The sequence below is a fragment of the Colletotrichum tamarilloi genome, assembly GCF_030869305.1.
Source record: "Colletotrichum tamarilloi strain Tom-12 chromosome Unknown Scaffold_63.1, whole genome shotgun sequence".
Classification (NCBI taxonomy): domain Eukaryota; kingdom Fungi; phylum Ascomycota; class Sordariomycetes; order Glomerellales; family Glomerellaceae; genus Colletotrichum; species Colletotrichum tamarilloi.
Window position 1 is genome coordinate 115,227 of NW_026849445.1, and position 22,541 is coordinate 137,767.

Genomic DNA, 22,541 nt, shown 5'->3' on the forward strand with positions numbered 1-22,541 from the left:
GACAATCTCCTTGGAGTATCGGCGAAGGAGCGAGATCTACACCGGCAGTGCGCATGCGGGTGTAAGACAAATCATGCGGACCGCTCCGTGTGCCGACGGACACCCGCTGACTGCCGCTTTTCGGTTGGTGCTGAAGCCTGCCGGCATGCCGTCGTCTCCGTTCCGCATCGCAGAACATGAGAATAGTATTTGTCTAAGTGCATCCGAGTTTAGCAATGTTATGTTGATAAGTAAAGTAAGCCCTGGGTATTCTTAAATGTCTTAAAAATTCTCCCGCTGTTCTCTTTACCTTGGCTCAGGCGTGTGTTTCTCCAACTTTCCAGATTCTAATCTCGTTAAATCACCACCACCATCTCTTTTCTAATAACCGCCACAATGACGAGCATCCGCAAAGTAATCATCTCACAGTACGGCGACGTCGACGTGATCAAAGTAGTCACAGATGTCTGCCCTCCACCGCCCCCCGGCGAAATCCAAATCGCCACAGAATACTCAGGCTTCTCCGGCGCAGACGTCAACATGCGCAAGGGCATCTACCCCTTCATGAAGAAAGCGCCCCTCACACCAGGCTACTGCCTCGTCGGCACCGTCCGGGCTCTCGGCGAAGGCTCCAAGAACTTTCAAATAGGCGACGTCGTTGCCGTCCTGACCAAATACGACTCCGAGGCGGAGCTCGTCAACCAGCCGGAGAAGTACTGCATCCGCGTGCCCGACGGCGTGGATCACCGCCAGGCGACGGCGCTCATTTGCGACTGGAATACCGCGTACGGCATGGTGATGCACTCGGCGAGGGTGTCCAAGGGCCAGCGGGTGTTTGTGCACGGGATGAGCGGCGCGGTGGGGTTCGCGCTCATGAAGCTTGCGCAGCTGCAGGGGGCCACGGTCTACGGTACCGCAAGCCAGCGGAACCACATTGACGTTCGGCGCGAGGGCGGTATCCCGTTCGTATACAGCGACAAGAACTGGATGAAGGAGATGAACGCCCTGGGTGGCGCGCATGCTGTGTTTGACCCGCTTGGGTTTGAGAGCTTTGACGAGAGCTACTCCATTCTCGCGGAGGACGGCACGCTTGTTGGGTTCGGGAATAACAAGGCTTCGCTGAACGAGGGCGCGCCTCCTCGGAACCCGACGGGTGCGCTGTTGAAGCTGTTCGCGAGAAACTTGAACTTGTTGACCAAGAGGAACACGACTTTCTACGCTCTGAACAGGGACTCTGCAACATATGTGCCTAATGTCACGGCGTTATTGGATATGTTGAGGACGGGGACGATCACGGTGCCAATCAAGTGTGTTTGGGACATGGAGGATATCCAGACTGCGCATCGGCAATGGGGTGGTGGAAGTGGTGTTGGATCTTTGTTGATCAAGGTAGCCAAGAACTAGGGCCTGGCAAGAGGTTATCAGGTGATCTTGTCTTTGTTCACGACTCGGAGTGCGTTTTTGATATTGGGGAGTTTGGGTAGAATCTACAGCCGTAGGTGCGTAAATGACCTCGTTCTTACACAAATTGTGTCTACTTTTATCGGAGAGACCCGTAGAAGCAATTGGATGGGATGGATACTTCCGTACTATGAAAACCATCATTAAGCTTGTCAAAATGGAAATATTCGCCTCCATTCGCAACCTTCCGTTGGGAGAAGGTTTCGGCGCACCCACGTAGTGCCCGGCCCTCCACTATCCGGATTTCGGCCCCGCCATCTTGGTTTACGTTCGACTGATGTCGCAATTCAAAACAGTCAAGATAGGCAAGATCCGGTAGAGCCGGTATTGGATTTATAATACAAGTTCTGGTATTTGTAGAAGGATCCTGAAGGGAAAAACTAAAGTGAACATTGAAGGTCTGAGATCATCATCTTCAAGTCCACTGGTTCTCGGGAAGAACTTCCGAGGTCCGCCAGATTGCAGCCACTGTATTATAACATCAGCATGGCTTACTCTAATCCCCAAGTTACGATGTCCAGGAACAAGGCTGCTTGGCTCACACGTGCAAAGACGTACCCACTCAAGGTCGACGATGCCCCATTCCCGACTGCCGGACCCGGTGAGGTTGTCATCAAAAACGTCGTGACTGCTCTGGTAAGCAATATGTCTCACTTACGTCTATTGCTACTGAGGATCTTTCTCTAACATCCTAGCAATAGAATCCTGCCGAATGGAAGATCCAGTAGGTAATCCGTACGAGTCAAATTAGGATAATGATGCCTGACATCGCTCAGAGATATGGGCATCATTGTGCAGAATTATCCCACCATTCTTGGGGCAGACGCAGCAGGCTTCATCGAAGAGGTTGGCGACGGCGTGACACATGTCAAGAGTGGACAGCGGGTCATAGGGTGCGCCATCATCCCCTGTCTATAAATGCGTTGCCCCCGGCGAGACTAACCTACCTAAATCATTTGGTCTACTGTCAGTCAATCTTCACTAACACCATGGGTAGGTACTGTACCGGGCTAGGCAAGCAGAACCACGAATTTGGAACATTTCAGCTCTACAGTAAAGCAGACGCGAATCTCATCTCACCCATCCCAGATGACATGAGCTTCGAAAGCGCCTCAGTCCTACCTCTCGCCATCGCAACAGCCGCGGTAGGACTCTACAAGAAGCAGCATCTCGGCCTACCCCTGCCATCTCTCAACACTCGCCGAACGGGCAAGACGATCCTCATATGGGGCGGTGCATCGTCCGTAGGAGGCACCGCAGTGCAGTTGGCCGTTGCATCAGGGCTCAGAGTCGTTACCACGGCTTCACAGCGCAACTTTGACAAGGTATTGGAGCTGGGCGCCGAGGTGGTTCTGGATTACCACTCTGATACTCTTGTCCACGACGCGCTGAAGGCGTTGTCTGGGGCAGATCTTGTCGGCGTGTACGACGCGATCTCGGGCCCAGAGTCGTTGAGCCCCATTGGTGCTATCTTGGATCAAATTGAGCGACGCAGGGTCACTGTTGTGTTACCAACGGAGGGCGACTATGGGAAGAACGTAGAGATAAGCATGAGTAAGTTGGCTCCGAATGCCATGGTGAACGAATGCTGATCTTTTTGCAGTGACTGCCTATCAGATAACACAGGATGCAGAGGAAGTGCAGAATCCCGTGTGGAGAGACTTTGTCCCTGATGCTCTTAGGAATGGCCAGCTGAAGCCGAAGCCAGACGCCGAGGTCGTTGGCAAGGGACTCGAGTCGATCCAAGCGGGACTTGATGTGTTGAAGCAGGGCGTATCTGCTAAGAAGTTGGTGATTCAGCTCTGAGACTACTCACATGCAAAAGTAGTTATTGGCCTGTTCTTGTTTTACTTATCTGCATGAAGAGCTTTGGCGGCCACAAGCAGCTTCATGCAAGATGCAATTGAGTTGATCTCATCTTTCTCCCCTGAAACATGAAGGTTGGCACTAGTGCAAAGGCATGAAATTGTTCAGAGGAAAGAAACATGTATCCCTTTTAATTCCTGGTTTCACATGTGAATAAGCAACGCAGAAGATGAATCAGTTGGTGTTCCGATCTGCTTCTGTTGTGGATGAAGAGAGACCTTGATGACTTTCCTCATCGTGCTCACCTTGATTGCCGCCCTCGGTGAGGGTCAGGTGAACAGGTGTGTCAGATGGGAATAGCGACGGCGGGATTGGCTCGGTCGACGCCGATCTTGAAGACAAGCTATGAAAACAAGTGGAGACGGAGCGGAGGGACGGACTTCGGGGTGGGAGATGATCCATGTCATCAGTACATGGCACGTGCCTGCACCAAATGCAGCCAATTGTGGAGGGGGAGCCGTGCGTGCTTGCCCCGCCATGGAGCCATTCCGCATGTCGCAGCTGCAGCAGGCAGGCAGCTCCCACTTTGGTGCTTTCCCATGCTGACAGTCAGGTTCCAGGCGCAGGCGCACTTTCTCCGAAGCAGCCGGCACACCGCACACCGTCAGACGATGACATACCACCGCAGTACGTACCGCGAACCCCTCCATCCTCCAGATTCGGCCCAAAACCAAGGCCAAGGCCGTGAGCTGGCTGCGCTCGGCCGATGCTGCAGACTCAAACCAGTTACCAGACCAGACCAGACAAGACACCGGACCATGTCTCTACCGCAACTCTGAGTCTGTACTGTGTAGATTCTTTCCCTGCTGTTCGTTGTGTTACCTCATGCCCTCCTCCACTTTGAGCAGGGTACATACTCCTTTGACGCCTCAACAAGCCTGTTCAGATAGCTTCAAAGGCAACACTCTGCCGCCCATTTACCGCCTCATACCCTCGTACGCGACCTTACCTTGCTCGACCTAACTATCTGACCATCCCTACCCCGACCTAACTCTGCTGGCCGAACCACAGCTTGACACCTTCAACCGCGATGACGCCGTATGCATAGCAGCTCCAAACTCCTACAAGGCACCCAAGCTCACCTAACCCGTCCTACGAACATCAACACTCCTACCCTCGACTTCCTTTTCTTCCAGCCTACATGCTGACGAACTCCGAACCTTTCTCCGTTGCCCTGCCCTCTCGGTGGCACTGATCGACCGTCTCCTCCCCCGACCCTCCGACCCCCCCGCGCCAGGCATCACCCTGGCTGTCGACTGTCCAGCTGCTCGTCTCACATGCTAGGTCGCACGCGACGTCACGGCCAACTCTTTCACCACCGCGCAACGAAGGCCTCGTCCCTAAGAAGCCCTGAAGCGATATCCCATACGTTTCGGGTGGTTTCCATCCTTCCGACGCCATCCTCATGCCTCTTGAATCTCCCCTTCAAGGCTACGACCGAACGAATAATCCCATAACCGCCATCATGGCGACCGACGTCCACAAAACCGATGCGAAAGGCGATGCGAAGAGCGATATCAAGGTTCCTGCGCCAGCTCCCAACGCGGGCTTGGTCAGAAAACCAAGCGATCCTCATCCGGCTGGTCGCGTCAAACACAGCCTAGTAGTGCAGGTCCTTCGGGGCTTCTCGTTCGGCGTTTACTTTGCTGCTTGTTGCCTTGCGTACGTTCCCCACAGAGCTGCTTGGTCAACCTTTGCGACAGCGTTTTTCTAACATGTTTCGCGCGCAGCATCATCACGACCCAAATCTTGGGCGTTCCGCTATACTGGGCGAATCGCGACATGTTCTACTCCTACATGGCGCTCACGAAGCAGTCCTTTGGCCTGACTATCACCGCCATGACCCATATTTGGAGCAGTACTACCATCAGAATAAGCGGCGATGCGTCGATGAACGGGCAGATCCAGAAGACGGCGGACGGAAGGGTCCAGTTCAACTTTCCAGAGCGTGTGGTGCTCATCGCGAACCATCAGGTACGATGCACCTTGTCTTTACCACAGTTGCGATGTGGAATATGGGGATACTGACGGTGCTGGTTAGATCTACACCGATTGGCTCTATCTATGGTGGGTGGCCTACGCGAACTCTCCGAGCATGCATGGCCACATCTACATCATTCTCAAGGAATCTCTCAAGTACATCCCCGGAGTTGGCGCCGGCATGATGTTCTACGGCTTCATCTTCATGTCGCGCAAGATGTCGACCGACCAGCCGCGACTCGCGCACCGACTTCAGAAGCTGAAGAAGCAACACGTTGGCGCCAACGGGAACAAGTATCTCGATCCCATGTGGCTCTTACTCTTCCCCGAGGGTACGAACTTGTCCACCAATGGTCGCAGGAAATCGGCGGCTTGGGCCAAGAAGAATGACCTTAAGGATCCCGAACACGTCCTGCTGCCCCGGAGCACAGGCACGTTCTTCTGCTTGAACGAGCTGAAAGGTTCGCTCGACTACGTTTACGACTGCACAGTCGCGTACGAAGGAGTTCCGTAAGTGAAGGCTTCTCCACGCATTCGTTTGCAACATTGTACGCGACACGTACTGACAGCATTCCAGCCGTGGCAAGTTTGGCGACCAGTTCTTCACTCTCACTAGCACCTACTTCCAAGGTCGCCCCCCCAAGTCGGTCAACTTCCACTGGCGTCGCTTCCGCCTCGCCGATATTCCTCTGGACGACGCCAAAGTTTTTGACACTTGGCTGCGCGAGCGGTGGTACGAGAAGGACGCCATCATGGAAGAGTACCTGTCCACGGGACGCTTCCCCGCGAGCCAGGACCTCAAGGGTGGCTTCGTCGAGACGGAGGTCCGCTTGAAGAGCTGGATCGAACTCGGACAGATCTTTGTCGTGCTCGGCATTGCCGGCCTCGTTTTGCGCATTGTCGCCAACTCTATCACTAGATTCGCTTCGGTTCTCTAGAGTAGAGGAGCATAGCTGCCTCGAAAGACCCAGAGAATCAGTCCGTGTTTGGGGCTATCTTCTGTTCATTGGCGATTGGTTACAGGTACATGAGCTGCGGCAAGGGTATCATCAGAAAGGCTGTGACTTATGGTAGCGATTGAACTTTGGGACATGGGAGCTTCGGCTTGAGTTTGACGGCGTCCTTGGAGTATCCGGCGTTGAGCTCTTCAGATTCCTTCTTTAATACGAGATACAAGCTACAGTGCATCATCTCCATCAGCCTTTACCCTCGTTGTGATCGTTGTCCCTTTCCATCCACATCTTTTGGTAAACTCGAAAGACTGATGCTGGAGTGCGGATTTACGCCGGGGCAGATATCCTAGCTTTTGATCAGTACGTGTTCAGGTCTGCTGGTCCCCCGCTCTACCGAAGTGATGCGATAGGCCATGTCGGTCGCCATACTCATGGCGCTACGCGGCATCTTCATGCCCGATCTACGACGTATCACTCCAATAGTTAGGATGGGAGCAGTTATCTTGGCATCTTTCGCCGTAGAAAGTCGATGAGGTGGAGTTTTGGGGTTGGGTCGGTCTGACAACAAATACGAGAGCTTTTTGTTGATAATTTGCGGTGGGCTTGAGAAGCTCGAGATGTCCACCAGCCTTAAGGGACTCGTGGATACGGAGAGGCTCCCTCTTGAAGCTGGGCTAGGGGCGCTCGGTCTATCATAGTAGGGTCTTGTTCAGTTGGATTCAAGGTACCATGAGACGAAGATCATGTATCGGACGGTGACGGCCTTCTTGTGCATGTGGTATGGGTGGCACACGAGGATGATGAGGTAGGCGGTTGGAAACCTACGTTTGGATATTGGGCTGTTGCTCTCTTTCAATACACCCTAGGCGGAATACATAGTACTAGATGATCAGACTTTTCAATGACTGTTGGGGAAGAGTGTCTGAGCGCGAGGCAATGCGTCTCTCTAGGTATCTGGTAAGTTCGTAATGAAGCCGCGCTATCGGTCGGGAATTTCGAGGCTGATGGACTGGAGGGCTGTAACCTGCTGGTGAATGCTATTTCAGACGGAAGCAAGGCCATTCCGGCGTACCCATGCCTCTAGCAGTCAAGTTAATAGTCCGAATGTTACCTCGCTCAGTGAAAGGTGCGGTCTGTAGCTTGAAGTAGTGGAAGCTGTAAAGGGGGCCTCATTAGGCCTGCCTGCACATCACTCACTTGTAAAGAGCTGGCCTGTTCCGTGGGCAGTGATGGCAATGCCTTCCAATCGGGCTAAAGAGGACAATGCCATGTTGCTCACAAATGATACCTGTCAAACATCCTGATCTTCAGCTTGGTTATACAGAAGTAGCTAGGCCCTACCCAGGTGACCTTTCCTAAGTACTGCTCAAGTTACATGGGCCTCTTATTTCACGAAGTCGCTGGTCGAGGTACACTCAAAGAAGTTTCTGGAAGACACCATGCCAGCGAATACTTTAACGAGTACACCTACGAGCTTTCATTTGCTGAGTCTCAATAGCTTGGCAGCTGATCAATGATCTGTGATGATTATGGGTGATAGATTCGTTGAGATGACGGCCCAACAAGTGTCAGGGGTCTCGATGCTACCTAGGCTCCATGGAGGGACTTGAGGCATAAGCCTGATGGCCTACTGACTGCGGCTGTTAACCATGCCGCTTGGACACTGAGTCCTTGATAATGGGTCAATTTTTGTGGAGGGAAGTGCATACTTTACTGAAGTCTCACGCCCACACCGTCCCGCGTCGGTATGTGGGCAACGGCGGCAAGACGCACCCTGGCCTGAATGGAAGCCTCTTCCAACATCAACCTGGTGGTATTCACGGACCTTGTCCGTGAATACAACGATTCTCCGACTCACACTTCGGGTGCTCTTACATGTAAATACATCTTCTGGGGACTGGCAGGCTGGACCTCACAGTACCTGGTTGCTTCAGACCAAACACACAATAGCAGGCTGGGCTCTTGGTTTCAGTTGGCAGGCCTGCGCTGCCCACTCAGCAGGCCAGACCTTCGCAGGAAGCCCAAGGTGACCACGATACGTCCAGCCTGAGTATGGACGCACATCAAATATGACGCTCCCGTGCCGTCAAAGTCGGTCTGCCCCCGTGGGCGGTAATGAAAGGGCTGCATGACTCGACTTCCTCGGTGAGATCTTGCCGATCTGGGAAGTATTTTAACGAAACCTGTGGGTTTTTGACATGGGGCAACTACCGAGAGGGACTTTGAGTCTGAATGGAGATAGCAGATCATAGACTGGTGGAGAAGCCGGACATGAGCCGTCACTCTTGATGCGGACAGTGGATGGATGTGGCTGGAGGCACGTGGACTTGATCAGGAATTGTGAGGTGATATGCTACTTTCACGGCAGGCAATTGAAGTCATTATGGTTTCCGTATCATTTGCACTGTTGATTCGCATCATTTCCCCAAAAATGATGTTGTCAATCGCTCCAGTCCACTTCCTGTTTCCCACGCTGTAAAGTATAGTCCCCCGTCCTCAAGGAACCCTACGACTTAAGGTAGTTCGAACATCACGCGAGGCCTGTGTCCTAATACCTCCTGCCAGCCTCTTCCTGTCCGTCATATTTAATCATTCCTTGCCTGTCTCTCGTGTTGCATCGTTTTGTGAACTGAGGGGAGATGACTGAGAATTCGCCCGTCTTGGCCGAGGACCGCCGCTGTGTTGGGCCGTCTTCAGTCTTTTGTACTCGGCGACTATTCTGATGAAAGTTTGCTGCGGTATTGAAATGTCCTCTTCTAGTTCGATGACGATATTTTGGCCGTCTTGAAACATGTACACCCCTGGCCGTTCGCGAAGCTCCTGTTTGACTGCTGGGTATAGGCGGCTTAGCGCATTCTCCTCGTCTTCGGTCAGTCTTCGATACTCGCGTTGAGTGTTGCTCATGTTTCTGTGATTCCGTGATTGGACGAAGGACGGTTGTTCTGGAGTTGAGGTCGAAGTGGCGGGCTGTTTTGGGAAATGGCATTTGCATCCACCGAAATGCCGTGTACTTTCGGCTTCATTTATTCATTTCTTGGCCCTGAATTGAAGATCTCCCTCATGATAGATGGTAGCTCATTGAGATGTTCTCGCGAGTCAACTTGCGAACGGGCACTTTTCAGCTCTCGAGCAATGTTGAAGATTGCAAATAAGCAACATTCCTCGTTCAGCGAATGCCAGTGAACGATGAGAGTTCAGACAAAACCGGTGAACAAGCGTCAGAACTTACGGTCAATCCGCCGGGCGATGCTGGTCCGAGACCCTGTCAGTGGCTTGCAAGGGCGGCCAGCCATCCCATGCTTCTGAGGCGCTCCGGGGCACGGCCAGTTGGGCAGAATTAATACCCGCCCAACAGGGCGTCCACGAGACCCTTGCTAGGGTAATTCCTGGATGTTAAAGTGCTTCGATTGGCAACCGGTGGGAGAAGAATGATCTTCGTGGCGCGCATCTCGGTGAGCTCCCTGGCCTACTCGTGTTTCTATCCATGCCTGTCATTTGTCCCACGGCCTATGCTCATGTCTATCCAACGCGGATTGATACCTCGTGATAACAGGATTGACTTGTTATATCCGGTGGCGAACCTTACCGATTCATGATACTTCCGACTTCAAGTTGTCTCGTGTCATGTTGCTGGGGATCTGGTGCTACTTCAGCCTTCGCCCTATCCTGGGATTCAGGCATGGATCGAGATCCAGCTGCTTACACGCAGGTAGGCTACGAGAGTCCGTAATGCTTCTAGTGATTCCTCCAATCGGGGCAAACTTTTACGGCTGGGTTCGAAGTTTCTAGTGAATTTCTATCGTAGTATTTACAAACCTCCAGCTGAGCCATCCCTATTGCCGGTCTTCATCCGTACATGTCGTTGCCGTACACCACGATGGAACGTTCCAGTCTGGAAATTCGTCGGCAACTTCCCGTATTGCAGCCCCAATCAGCGCCTGAAGGTCTCTGCAATAATTCTCAGTCTCTCGAAACACGGACACAGCTTTACTGCGCACAAACACAATTCCCTTCAGCCCCGGCATACGCCGTGGAAGTTGACGAATGGTACGCGTAACCAGTTCAGAGACGAAGCCCCTGTCGAGTCCGTTTCCGAAAACGGAATCGTCGATGGCCAAGTAGCGGACGTCCATCAGATCTGACGCATCGCACAAAGACATGGCTGTAAAGTACTGTGCGGATGCCGCCATGAAATCTTTTAGTGGACCAAAGTGTAAGACGTCGACTTCGGGGTTGAAGTAAATCTTTGGTACTCCAGCTATTCCGAATTTCAAGTTACCATAGAATCGTATGGCTTCTTGTCTTGATTCGCGGCAAGCGTGTAAGATGGCCGGGACTTTTGCTGGAGAAGTTCCCCAGGTTGAATGGGATGTGTCGCATCGAATCGAAACTGTTCGGGTGTTTGGTAAGCTTAAGAGCCATATTCTCATTCGAAGCTTGGTCGGCAGCCTGGGGAATGGATGCTTCATGTTGTAAGTTAGTGAGTCCCAAGATCCCAAAGGTTGTGTGGTGCGCAAAGTGTGTACTTGACTTACAAACACCATATCTGCCACACTGTGATGATCTTCGGCCATGTCTGTTGATGTAAGTTGTGTAATACCAAGAGGAGTCATGTTACTCATGTGGAATGCAAGTAATGGAGGGCACGCTCATCATGGCCAAGAGTTGGAATGCTGTCATGTATTACAGACATCTTCAATGCACACGTTACCGCGATATTGGGTATCGATCCTCGCAAATCTGTTGATGTTTTATCTCATCTTGAGAGACACCTTTAGCCAAAGCTTGAGTCGTGTGATCGCAGCCCTACGGCGAGCTGAGTCTGTCTTGCGAAGGGATTACGAGCTTCGTCGATAACACGGCTCGGTAGCTGTTCCAGGAATATTGAATCTTGATTTGCCTGTCAAGCTGAAGCTAGCATCGAGATGAAATGCAAGAAAAAGAAAGGAGAAACGATAATCAATTTCTGAGAGGACCAGTTACAGAAACAACTGGGCAAATCAACATTCTGGGCCGCCATGTCAAATTCACCGGTAGGAGATGACTTGCAGTTCCCCCCCAACCAACGGTCTCTTGATCGTAATTATAATCATAAATCATATTGCACTTCATGCGAAGTCGCTTACTCGGAGCCACGATTGGGCTGCGATGAGGCACTTATCCTTGAGCGTCTCTAGGGCCCTTGATTTTGGACGGTTGGCATCACCGTATTACAATAGCAGCCAACTTGTCTGAACGGATCGGACTTCGAATCCAAGTCAGAGAAGAGGCCTCATAATACCAACGACAGAAACAGACACGCAGTCTGACATGCCATTGGGCAGCGTGACCGGGGTCAGTCGGACCCGCACTTTTGCGCTCAGGCAAAAGTAGCAAATAGCAAACCGACATTTCTTCGGGTCTGTCCAAATCAAGACGGCGGCAGAACGGCAGAGAAGTTACAGGGACATTAAGTGATAATCGCCCCATTTCTGTCAGCTGTCAGAATATAAGCCGTAACGGGCTGAACTCTACGTAGCACCACGTACATGGGTCCATCTTGTGGCGTTGAATCGGTGAGCTAGAACCCTCTATCCTGGGCATTAGATTGGAAGGCATCTCCGGGTCCCGAGCGCCTGGTCAAAGGATCCATGGACGATCTGCCTAGCTTGGGCTTACAAACCTTGATTTTAGCCCTCGAGCAGAAATCCGTGGATTTTGCCCGGCGATTGAGGAGGGCGCTGTCGGAAATGGCGTGATTTTTCTCATGTGGGAAAGGTTGGTTTCAAATCAGCCCGGCAGGTGAAATTCTCAGGAGCTCTACATATGCCTGAACGCCGACTCCAACGCTCGGGTTCTTGAGAAAAAGGGAAAACAACACTATTAGACACGAGGTGGCTGGCTAAAGAACCCCTAAATTATTGAAACGATTCAGAGTAGTGCCAGCCACACCGTCACAAAACGTCATTTCTTGGGCAATGTCAGCCCACAGTCTTGTCTACTACATCTATTTCAAATTATCTATTGATTGGCAGTGCTCCCTGTGTGTATGGCCTTAGGTAGGCTTGGGAGAAAGGTCGAAAGAACAATTGCAGCAACTCGAGAAGTTTGAGGGATGGACACAACATCGGAGAAACATCTCTCGTCGCCTCAGAATGATTTCGGTACCTACTTGCCTTACTTGGAGGAGCAAGTCGCGTACTAAGTTTCGTGAAGTTTAGGCTCGCCATATCGTCTACACCCGACCGATCCCGACGTAACCGGCTTATGCTATCAAATGATGCGTATCATGGTGGATGTAGCTTGACGGGTAATTTTCGTCACGAGTCGTGCATAGGTCCACCGCCTCTTGACGGATATGTAGTCGGATTCAACGGATAACAGATTAAGGTACTGGGCGATTTTTAAGAGCATATAACATAGAGCAATTTCCCTCTGCCACTTCTAACATTACTAAGACTGACGGAACTCGTTTGCTCATCGGCTGACTTGAAGTCAAATTCGAACCAAATTCCGCTGCGAGTCCAGGGCGCGTGGGACACGAGGGGCTGGCAGGTTGGCCTACACTTCTCCACAGGCGGAACATGGGTTAGGATTGGAGATAGCACCCCCAGTCTCTTCTCAAAGGTTTGACTTGCCCAACGTGGCAAAACTTTTCAAAAATATTCCACAAGTAGAAACAGGCGTGAGCTTGGCGTGACTGCTACGGTGTTCACGCCCAAGAGGTTCAGACTTACGACCACAGCAGCACCAGGCAGTAAGCCCGTACCGATTATCTCTCAACCATATGTACGCTCAGGGAATTATCCTCGCCAAGAAGACTTGGATCAATGCCCGAGCATGTTCCCGTTCAAGTGCAGAGTAGTGAAGATCAGAGAACGAGCTGGGACATGCGTACCAGTTGCTAGATCTAACTCGAGCCTTACTTTGCCTGATATTCTCATGAGTAGAGACAGCGCAGTCCGCCATGGATGGGTATGATTCTCACACCAGTCCAGTCGGGGACCATCGCGGCCGATTGGACTTCAATTCCAGCCCAATTCCTGGGCTTGACCTGTTGACCAGCCCCTCTTCTTCCGGTCGTCATAGAAAAGTTATAAATGAAATAATTGTCGCTCTACAATTCTTCCGACATAATACGCAATTCACCACTTTCCTACTGCGGCTTCACGCATATGAGCCTAGCATGGTTGAACAAATCGCAACCGGAAAGAAGCCCGGGAGCCACTTTGTTCATGTCCACATTAAGGACCAAGTATGGCGTGTCTCGTAGAAGTCGCAGATAAAGAATGATGCCAATGTCACGAAAATCTACGAGGATATAAGCCATACCGGCTCCGATCATCCTCGCCAATGAGGGCAAAGCCATTTAAAAATCGTTACTAATCATATTGACCGAACTTTCGAAGCTCAAACAAGAAGTCTGCACGATTTAACAACGCGCCACATCGACTTTACACATCCGCCATGGATCGCTATCCGTGTATCAACAGATACAAGTACACCGTCAACTGCCCATCTTGGGTTTGGGTATATCGTACTCGTTGCGAAAACTGCGTTCTGGTAAGCAATCACTTCCAGACAGCGAGGTATTATGGAAAAAGTCTTGACATCGAGTAGTACGATCTTTAAGAACATCGGGCCCCAGGATTTGGTTATGGGGAAAAAAGCCATATCCGGAATAGGCGGTAGCAAAGTTCACCAAGGAATCATACGCGCTGATTAGGTGATTGAAATGCCCAACACTACAGACATTAAACCATGATATCAAACAATGAAGCCTGTATCTACGTACGGACGGACCTTGTGTACCTTGTAGCGGAGTCTTGGGCATACGAGTACGCAATGAGCGCTTTCAAGGAGCTAAGGAGCTATGCGTACGCAAGAACCAAGGCAATACTTGACCATTCTCCACTGCTGCCTTGCTGCCGCCGCCGATCCGTCTTAAAACGAGTCCTTGCCGTGGAGCCGATGAGATACTCGATGCAGCATGGCGCATTGATCAGTACCTTCAGTCAAGGCTAGACGTGTTTTGCCAGCCTCAAGATGAACTTCCACCGGGCCAGACCCTCCGGCAGAGCGTTCAGGAGCAAGGTTATACGCTTACACCGCTCAGGTAGCCCGTAGAGAAGGCCCAGAGCGAGGTTGAAAACCTTGACATAGGGGGTCTTACAAGGGGTAAGCAAGCGCACCGCATGGATGTAACGTAGCCATGTGGGTTAGGCCCAGCCGAGCCGTCTCCGTCCCCTGTCTCCATGTCTTGTGATGATTGCTCAACGCTTTGGCTCACTACAAGAAGTTCTGTATGTCGATGCTTCTCAACAAGTTCGACTACAGCCTGATCAACGCGCCAAAGCCTTGTAATTCGTCATTGCCTGCGATCGGCACTATTGTTCGTAACTCGGGTTCGGAACGACCGTAGATTTGAGGGTTATGCCCTCTTTGGGAAGACCAAAGGGGTGTCCGAAAGCTCATCTTCTGGAAATGAAGACATGCGGAACCTGCAAGATGCCGGTCTGAATGTGCATCTTCCACCCAAGATACGAGTGGTTTGCTACCAAATAATTTGAGGGAATGTCCGTTCGCGACGTACGACTACAGCCTACACACCACAGTCGACAAGCTATAACATACTCATTGTAGTTATCCCCATACGTAACGACCGTCAAGAATCGTTCACTGCACATGCAAGAACTCTCAGCGGCTGATATCAGTCTCCTGAAACTGTCAAACAGTCGACAAAGCGGGCTTGGAACCTGTGCCTCTTGCCCTTCTGACTGGCCCCTAGTGAAGATGAGTAAGTAGCGATCATGTGTTACCCAGCCTTTTCGTAATGCTTTTGCTGGAATTTGGAATTTCTCACTTCACAGCTACTGCTTCAAGGACTATGTCCTGGCAAGATTCCCAAGTCTTTGTCAGAGAAAGGCCTAGCATTTGACCTCAACAGGTATTTACACACCGTGTCTTCATGCCGAACCCCGTATGTGAACACCCGCTTCCTTCAAGCCTTCAACACACCATTATAAAGAAACACGATCCTTGCTCGTATGCACAATCAAGCGACATTTTACCACACAAATCTCTCTCTCGTCCACACCCTTTGTCCGTCTCATATCACGTCTTCTGGGACCAAGGCCACACCGTCCTTCCTCATGGACATACACCTTGTCGTAGGCATATCACACGCCTCATTCAGGTGGGCTTCTTTCTTCTGAGTGAGCTCAAAAGAGCTAGATGAAGTGTCCTCTATGATAACGATCTAGTTGGTTGTGACAACACACTCTATTTGCGGACATCTCGAACGCCATATCAGTCTAGTCGAAGCCCGGAGGTACTAGGCAGTGACGAAGAATCACTAGGGATACTCGAATCACGTTGAACTCAGACATTCTTGCCAAAGAGAATTGAGTCGAATTCAATTAAATACAGCTATCCAACTTTTAGCAACTTTGAAGATCAATTATTAAAACCTCCAAGCCATCCCGATACCGATTCATTAACATGGCAAAGACCGAATCCCGCGAGCTCGAACTAAATTTTGACCAACATTCCTGCGAGAGAAAGAACCTGCCGGGTGTCGATAGCAAGGGATGGACCTATATTTATGGTTGCCGATGCGTAGATTGCATCACAATATGTACTATACTTAGAGATAGAGGTGCCGAAGAGAGAATTCGAGGTAGAATTCTGACATTGAGGCCTCTAGAACGCTATAGGTAAACCATCAAACCGATAAGAGAGTCATGGACTTGTCAGTGATGTGGATAGTGATCTATTGATACTCATCTGGCTGCAATGATAACTTCTCGCGAAAACGAGACCGATGTTGGTTCATGGCTCATGTAGGATTTTGGGTAGGGCTGTGTGACGTTGATCCCACCTCCTGATCGTTCAAAGAAGCCGATGAGCCGTCGTAAACCACCTGTTTCTACCTGCCACTAGTAATGACCATATGAAAAATCACAAAAAACAGAAACATAAGCATCTTACGTTGGGGGCCAACAATGTTTTGATGACTCGACTTATCGTGGCCATACTAGGTACGGCAGAAGAAAACACTTTTTGCGCTGTCTCAATTCGAGCGTTATCGTCATCGGCATACAGGGACGAGTTGTCCATGTCCAGGGACTTCATTTTCCCAGAACCTGGGTTGCGATCTGATCGGATTCCGCTGCTGCCTATTGCAACTCGTCGCTAATTACTGTGGGACTGAATATAACTCGAACAAAGCTCGAGTAGCGTTGGAAGCCGCTTGATCTGGGTTGTCTGCAGTACGTGCAGGAAGCTCTGTTGTGGATGATTGGGTCATCGCCGTCAGGTCGGAAGACAGCGTGGCGCCAACGCTGAATCTTTGTTAGCGGCATGAATTAAGATGCTTCAGTGCGTGGCCAGTACAACACTTATTCATACTGTGACAATGACACGTTGCTCTGTTGGCTACATGCAAGGCTGAACTGCCTACTTCCAACCGTCAGTCTGCAATATCTGACTTTCTCCTCTACACCAACCTGTTGAGCGCTTGGCCTTTTCGAAGATGCCATCACCGAGTCCCACCGAGAGCAGCCAGCTGGGGCCTACGAAGCCTACGATAAAATCACTTCAAGACCTCACTCTTATCGAAGCCTGGGACAACGATGCGAATGCGCCAAAATACGTCACCTTCTACCACATAACGGACGAAGGGGAAGTCTGGTTTGGTCAAAGCTCCAAGAACAAGCGGGAGATACCTCTTGAAGAATACCAAGAGGCACTGGAGCTCGTACCCGACGAAGAGATCTATCCCGAAATTCCAACTGGCGCCAAGCTCACCATCGCACCAGACAACATCGATGACCCAGTGTTCATAAAACGGCCCGGCCTCAACTGCTATGAGTCGATGAAGGGAACACCCTATGTGTGGAAATCCGTCCTTGATGAGACCTTGATCATGGAAAAGGTCTCCAAGAATCCACATCCGTATATCATCAAGTACTATGGCTGCCGAACCGCACGCGATCGCATCACGTCTCTCGTTCTCAAGTCGTACGACTGCACGCTCACCCAGTTTGCCCGGCAGCCAGGTTTCAAAGACCTCGACAAGGAAAAGTTTCTGGACGGCCTGGAGTCAGCAGTGTCGTATGTACACTCGTTGGGCCTGGCACATAACGACATCAATCCGGACAACATCATGATGGGAAAGGATGGCATGCCTGTTCTTATTGATTTTGGGTCTTGTGCTCCGTACGGGCAAAATTTCCAGTCCTTGGGCACCGATGGATGGTACGAGGAGGTATTCTTCACTTCAGAGAAGTCACACGATGATTTCGCCATGAAGAAGATGAGAGTTTGGATACAAGATCCGCAAGTATGATGGGTTAAGTCCGATCCGAAAGCTGATGCAGGTTCTCCGGCATTGTTGGCGCATAAGATGGACCTCCACGGAATGGAGAACTACAGTGGTCGAAAGGGAGGCGGATCAGGGAAGATCTTGTCTCTCTCATGTCGCAATGCTACACGTTATGCTGCCCACTGATTACTGTCCGACGATACTGCTCACCTCCATGCGAGAACTCGATACTGGGGGTATTATATGCTGGAATGTGAGAGCAGAAAAGGGCAACTGGAAAATGATAAGGGCCGTTAGCAGCGTACTTGAACTTTAATATAGAGCGAAGTTTGCAATCCAAAGAAAGACTCGACAGATAAAGTTGATATTATGATCCTGAATCAGTGGTGTGGTGGCGGTGATTGTGGTATCGAAGACTCGTGATGGCTTTCCGGATGAAATGCAACTGCGTCAGATACCGTGCCCAACCTGAAAGTACCTGGATTTTATCTCTTCCGAGCTAAGGTAAAACAAAAGAATGCAAGTTTGATGAACATGTGCGAAGAAAGAACTCACCTGTATTTTGTTGTCTCGAAAATTCCTCCGGGCCATCCTTGTTAAACCACCCCCCCCCCCTGGTGCTGGATGTTTTTCTCGCCTCCTGTTCCCCCCTAGAAAGCCCTGCCTGAACGTGAACCTCTTCATAATTCCTCCTCTTCTGTTATGTCAGGCCTTGCTCCCTTCATCTCACCGGACCTTTCCCTCTTCATCCAAATCTGAACCTCGCTCATCTTTGAACCTTGCCTTACCTCAGCGTCATCTGCAGAAGGCACACATAGGATTCAGAAGATCAAAGCTACGGAGAAGCCTCTCTAGCGGTAGCAGATCGTGGGGTCTTTTACCTTGACATAAGGCATGGTTATAACGCTCAAGATTCAAAACAGGAAAGCAACTGAGGCAAAACACGAAAGACCTGAATCACAGATCCTCAATCAGCGAGTGCCTATTGTCTTTGTAGTAGTAAACACATCATCATTTTCACCGCCAGGAATCACCATTCAATATTGAACATTAGTCGTTGCGTATCATTAAACGCTATCTACGCGGAAAGATATTCTATCATGCTATCGTACTGGGATAGATGGTCCCCAGAAGATGACCGAGGAGCTTGCAGTCTGGGAGCTAGATGCCTCCATGGAGCAATCCAGGTCATCTATTTCTCTTCCCGATCTGAAGGCCCTAGGTGTGGAGTCTACACCTCTTGTTCAACCAAACAAATCTTTTACTCGTTATCCGTAACCTTGATAACAGTAGACTTGAACTGGCGCGCAGGGATCTTGCGGTTGAAGAGAATATCGGCCTCACGGTACGAGCGGTGCTTGAGCTCAGGCAAGAAGAAGAAGGCCATGATCCAGCACACACAAGCGGTACCGCCCCAAACGAAACCGCACTTTCCAGCAACGTTCCATCCCGTGGGGTTGAGGAGCTGTGAGGCGAGGTAGATCATGGGGATCTCGGCGACGTAGTACGCGGCGCGACCGACGGCGGTGCTGAGGGCACGAAGACGGACGGCAGAGGTCTCGGCGATGATGGTATAGGAGATGGGGCCGAGAGTACCAGCGAAGACGAAGGAGATCAATATTCCCAGGACGGCTTGGGCATAGTTGGTGGCGCTGTTCTGGGGGATCGAGGCGCAGACGCCCAGGAGCATGAGGAAGGTGATGTTCACGGCCGTACCCCAAAGGTAGATTGTGCGGCGGCCGAACCAGGCGGTCAAGGGCCAGGACAGAGCGTTTGCGACGAACTGGAGGCAAGAGTTGATGAGATTGAGGTTGAAGGCCATGTCGTGGGCCATGCCGGCTTGCTCGAAGAAGAAGGTAGCCTGGTTGGCGATGAGGTTACCGGCGAAGTTCTGTGAGGCGTACATCAGGCAGGTAATTGTTGTACGGCGGAGATCGACGCCCTTGAAGAGGTCGAGGAGAGTCGGGGTTCCACCGATGTTGGCCTCGATCTGGACGGTACGCTCGATCATGGCGAGCTTGCGCTGAGCTTGGCCGGCGGTGCCGTGGGTGGGGCCGAGACGCTGGACAGAGCGGAGGGCTTCCTCCTTGCGGCCGCGGCGGATGAGCCACCAAGGGGACTCAGGAGCAAACCAGAGGATTACCATGAGGGGAAGCTGGAGATCGGGTCAGTCTATGGTCATGCGAAGTACACGGGTGGTGAGTGAACTCACGGGGAAGATCCACTGGAGAGCAAGGGGCGCGCGCCACGCCCACTCGTCGGTACGGCTGTTGAAGCCAAGAGTTGCGCCGGCGACGATGATGGAACCGATGGACCAAGACATCTGCAGAGTGGCCGTGCAGGCACCACGCAGGGCGAGGGGGACAATCTCAGAGGCGTAAGCGGGGCCGATGGCGATGAAGAAACCCCAGGGAATACCCTCGAATGCCTGTCCGATGGTGAGGACTTCAAGCGAGTTGGCCTAAAATTAGGGTCAGTACATATTCTGATGCGCAACACTGCGATCGGGATTGCCTACAAAGAAGGAGATGAAAATGGTGGCGTTCATCATGATCAAGGCAACCATGGTGGCCAGGCGATATCCGAGCTTGTTGACAACGGGGCCGGCGAGGAAGACACCGACAAAGGCACCGCACTGGCCGGCCTGGAAGAGGGCGGACTGCCACTTTGTCTCGATGGCCTTGCCCCCACCAGCAACTTCAACACCATATCTATCCTGGAAGGCCTTCTGGGCAACAAAGTTGCCGTTCAAGAACATGTCGAAAGATTCCATGACCTATTGAACAAGTACCCCCAATTAGTAACTGACTCGCGAGCTTGAAGACGGAATGGCGGCCCGAAAAGCCGCCAACAGACGCAGGGGTCGATGGGGTCGATACCCAAACACGAACAATAGAGAGAAACTTACAATGGTGAAGCACATGATAAAGGCCCAGAAACAAGCCTTGGGGTGCGTCTTGACGGCCTGCCACAGGCCCTGGTTGTGCTCTTCGTTCTCGCCGTCAAAGGCATCGTTCATGAGGTCCGCGTCGGCCAGCGTCTTGTTGCCTGCCGCGTCAATGTGGTGGGCATCGCCGACCTTTTCGTCGACAAAGACGTTGTCATCCCTGCTGGAGGCGTCGTGCCCGTCCTGGGCGAGGCCTGTCGACATCTTGGGCTGAATTTGTGTGAGAGTTCCGAGGGTGGTCGTGGTCGGTGGTGGCTGCAAAATTGGAGGATTTTTGGCCAACAGCAAATTGCAACTAGCAAAAGCCAAGAGAGAACAAGCAACGGCCAAGAGACAACAAGCAAAAAAGCCAAGAGAAATTTGGAGTCGCCCTGGTGGCCAAGATTTCTTTCTAGGAAAGGGGGACTCGGGAGCATCCGGTCTTATACCATCCACCTGCCCCCAACGCCGGGGACGGGAGCGGCCTTCAAAGGCTTCCTGCTCCTGACGAGATGGGCTTGACGAGAGACTAGAAAATGCGAAATCTCATGCTGTCATTGGTGCGCGTAAGAATACGGGTAGGACGGGGCTCTGCGGAGCTTTGGAGTAAGCATCGTGTCCTGACCATGTCCCTGAGGGCGTCTGGGGTGTCTGGGGGACAAGGAGACTGGTGATAGGTGGGAGAACTCTAGTGACTCTTCGTGCGGGGGGATCGTGCGGGGAGCGGGGAGTCTCGAGGTCCAGTTCTCCAAAGGCCAGCCGAGGTGACGGAGTTGTTGGACAGTATGGGCATGGTGTTGGACTGGAAGAGCCTAGGAGGTGGATGAAGTGGATGAGCAAGATGATGTGGATGAAGAGGAGGAGGAGAATGGATGGAGAGGAGAAGTTTGGAGAAAAGTTGGAGAGACCCAGTTGTGTCCTGGTCCAAGACTAAACCAAACCTTGCCTAGCTGTGTTATCCTGGCTCACCCCCTTGCTTGAGGCAACTTGAAGCCGCATTGTACAAATTGCAACTGGTTGCACTTCAGACGGGCTTCGGATGGCTTCGGGCGCTAGTCAAAGGCCCGATGCCGTTTCATGCGCCGATGCGCTCGCTTCAGCAGCCAGCGTTTGCATATCTGTACCGGTAGATTCGCGTGGCCTGACAATGACATTTCATTCTTCCATCCGGTATCCGGTCGTGTAGAGAGAGTAACATCTTACTTTAGCCAAAGGCCGTTGCAGAAAGCGGCCCCGATTTCCCCAGGAAACTTTGACGCGGGTACGAATATTCGTACTCCGTACTCACCCGCTCGACCCCGTTTGATTCCCACTCAACTTAGCCTATGACGTTTGTCGACGTGGTTGGGCGTCTTTCCTAACCTGGGCTTAGAAAAAGTTCGTTCTGGTCGGCCCGTATTCAAGGGGCAGTGTGGAGACAAAGAATTGCTTTTGGGCAGGGTTCAGCCAGTGATGTTCTCGAGGAATCAGACGAAAACTAATCGCCCCCTCCTGGACATGCCATGTCGATTGGCATGTCAAGTTGAGAACACTGGAGACCGGACGAGTAGACCGCTTTAAGCTTGGGTTCGCTCTTCTCCCCCAGAAAGGCCCGCTGAACTCCAGACTCCAGAATATGATGGACAAATGGAAGAAATGACGGCTATCAGTTCCCCACGGGTGCCGCGGGGAGTCAAACCTTGATTCTTTGAAAGGCATCAGTATCACGAGGGTAGCCCATACCCACCATTCACCCCAGAGAACTTTCGACTCACCTCATAGCATGTGACTTGGTGATTTAAATCTTTAGCCGAACTTTTACTAGCCGGCCCACCGCTGCTCACAATCTCTGGGAGCCTTCAGAAAACGGTGTGCCTAACCCTATGCGTGCGAATCAGACGTAGTCGCCGTTGGCCCGTTGATGGTATTCACAACTCTCTCCCCACAACCTCAACCACGGCCCCATACCCCGCAACAACAAAGTCTCAACCGCTAGGTTTCGAACCACGATCAAATTATAACCGTGATCAAGCCAGCCGCTCGGTGAGCCGGACAGTCGGTAATCTTGCACGCCGTCCATGGCCCCGTCACT

General features: G+C 51.6%; 9 protein-coding genes across 9 annotated transcripts; 6 read left to right on the forward strand and 3 right to left on the reverse strand.

The window, feature by feature from the left end:
- Positions 1 to 375: 375 nt before the first annotated feature.
- On the forward strand, positions 376 to 1,383 carry CTAM01_11521 (zinc-binding dehydrogenase; the record flags this gene model as incomplete). The annotated part of the gene is made up of 1 exon (XM_060527532.1): positions 376 to 1,383. One exon carries the CDS (start codon positions 376 to 378, stop codon positions 1,381 to 1,383), a length of 1,008 nt encoding a protein of 335 aa, XP_060377831.1.
- Positions 1,384 to 1,926: 543 nt separating this feature from the next.
- On the forward strand, positions 1,927 to 3,246 carry CTAM01_11522 (uncharacterized protein; the record flags this gene model as incomplete). Its single annotated transcript, XM_060527533.1, has 5 exons — positions 1,927 to 2,076; positions 2,142 to 2,164; positions 2,217 to 2,333; positions 2,438 to 2,994; positions 3,044 to 3,246. The coding sequence occupies 5 exons, from the start codon at positions 1,927 to 1,929 to the stop codon at positions 3,244 to 3,246; spliced, it is 1,050 nt and encodes a 349-aa protein (XP_060377832.1).
- A 537-nt stretch (positions 3,247 to 3,783) lies between these two features.
- On the forward strand, positions 3,784 to 4,392 carry CTAM01_11523 (uncharacterized protein; the record flags this gene model as incomplete). The annotated part of the gene is made up of 3 exons (XM_060527534.1): positions 3,784 to 3,835; positions 3,935 to 4,089; positions 4,318 to 4,392. 3 exons carry the CDS (start codon positions 3,784 to 3,786, stop codon positions 4,390 to 4,392), a joined length of 282 nt encoding a protein of 93 aa, XP_060377833.1.
- Positions 4,393 to 4,711: 319 nt separating this feature from the next.
- CTAM01_11524 (acyltransferase) lies at positions 4,712 to 6,224 on the forward strand (the record flags this gene model as incomplete). The annotated part of the gene is made up of 4 exons (XM_060527535.1): positions 4,712 to 4,968; positions 5,037 to 5,280; positions 5,348 to 5,796; positions 5,864 to 6,224. 4 exons carry the CDS (start codon positions 4,712 to 4,714, stop codon positions 6,222 to 6,224), a joined length of 1,311 nt encoding a protein of 436 aa, XP_060377834.1.
- Positions 6,225 to 8,828: 2,604 nt separating this feature from the next.
- CTAM01_11525 (uncharacterized protein) lies at positions 8,829 to 9,143 on the reverse strand (the record flags this gene model as incomplete). Its single annotated transcript, XM_060527536.1, has 1 exon — positions 8,829 to 9,143. The coding sequence occupies one exon, from the start codon at positions 9,141 to 9,143 to the stop codon at positions 8,829 to 8,831; it is 315 nt and encodes a 104-aa protein (XP_060377835.1).
- Positions 9,144 to 10,072: 929 nt separating this feature from the next.
- On the reverse strand, positions 10,073 to 10,852 carry CTAM01_11526 (uncharacterized protein; the record flags this gene model as incomplete). The annotated part of the gene is made up of 2 exons (XM_060527537.1): positions 10,073 to 10,717; positions 10,775 to 10,852. The coding sequence occupies 2 exons, from the start codon at positions 10,850 to 10,852 to the stop codon at positions 10,073 to 10,075; spliced, it is 723 nt and encodes a 240-aa protein (XP_060377836.1).
- Positions 10,853 to 13,685: 2,833 nt separating this feature from the next.
- CTAM01_11527 (uncharacterized protein) lies at positions 13,686 to 13,838 on the forward strand (the record flags this gene model as incomplete). The annotated part of the gene is made up of 1 exon (XM_060527538.1): positions 13,686 to 13,838. The coding sequence occupies one exon, from the start codon at positions 13,686 to 13,688 to the stop codon at positions 13,836 to 13,838; it is 153 nt and encodes a 50-aa protein (XP_060377837.1).
- Positions 13,839 to 16,752: 2,914 nt separating this feature from the next.
- On the forward strand, positions 16,753 to 17,568 carry CTAM01_11528 (uncharacterized protein; the record flags this gene model as incomplete). The annotated part of the gene is made up of 1 exon (XM_060527539.1): positions 16,753 to 17,568. One exon carries the CDS (start codon positions 16,753 to 16,755, stop codon positions 17,566 to 17,568), a length of 816 nt encoding a protein of 271 aa, XP_060377838.1.
- A 1,237-nt stretch (positions 17,569 to 18,805) lies between these two features.
- Positions 18,806 to 20,695, reverse strand: CTAM01_11529 (uncharacterized protein; the record flags this gene model as incomplete). Its single annotated transcript, XM_060527540.1, has 4 exons — positions 18,806 to 19,699; positions 19,757 to 20,005; positions 20,063 to 20,320; positions 20,453 to 20,695. 4 exons carry the CDS (start codon positions 20,693 to 20,695, stop codon positions 18,806 to 18,808), a joined length of 1,644 nt encoding a protein of 547 aa, XP_060377839.1.
- Positions 20,696 to 22,541: the final 1,846 nt, after the last annotated feature.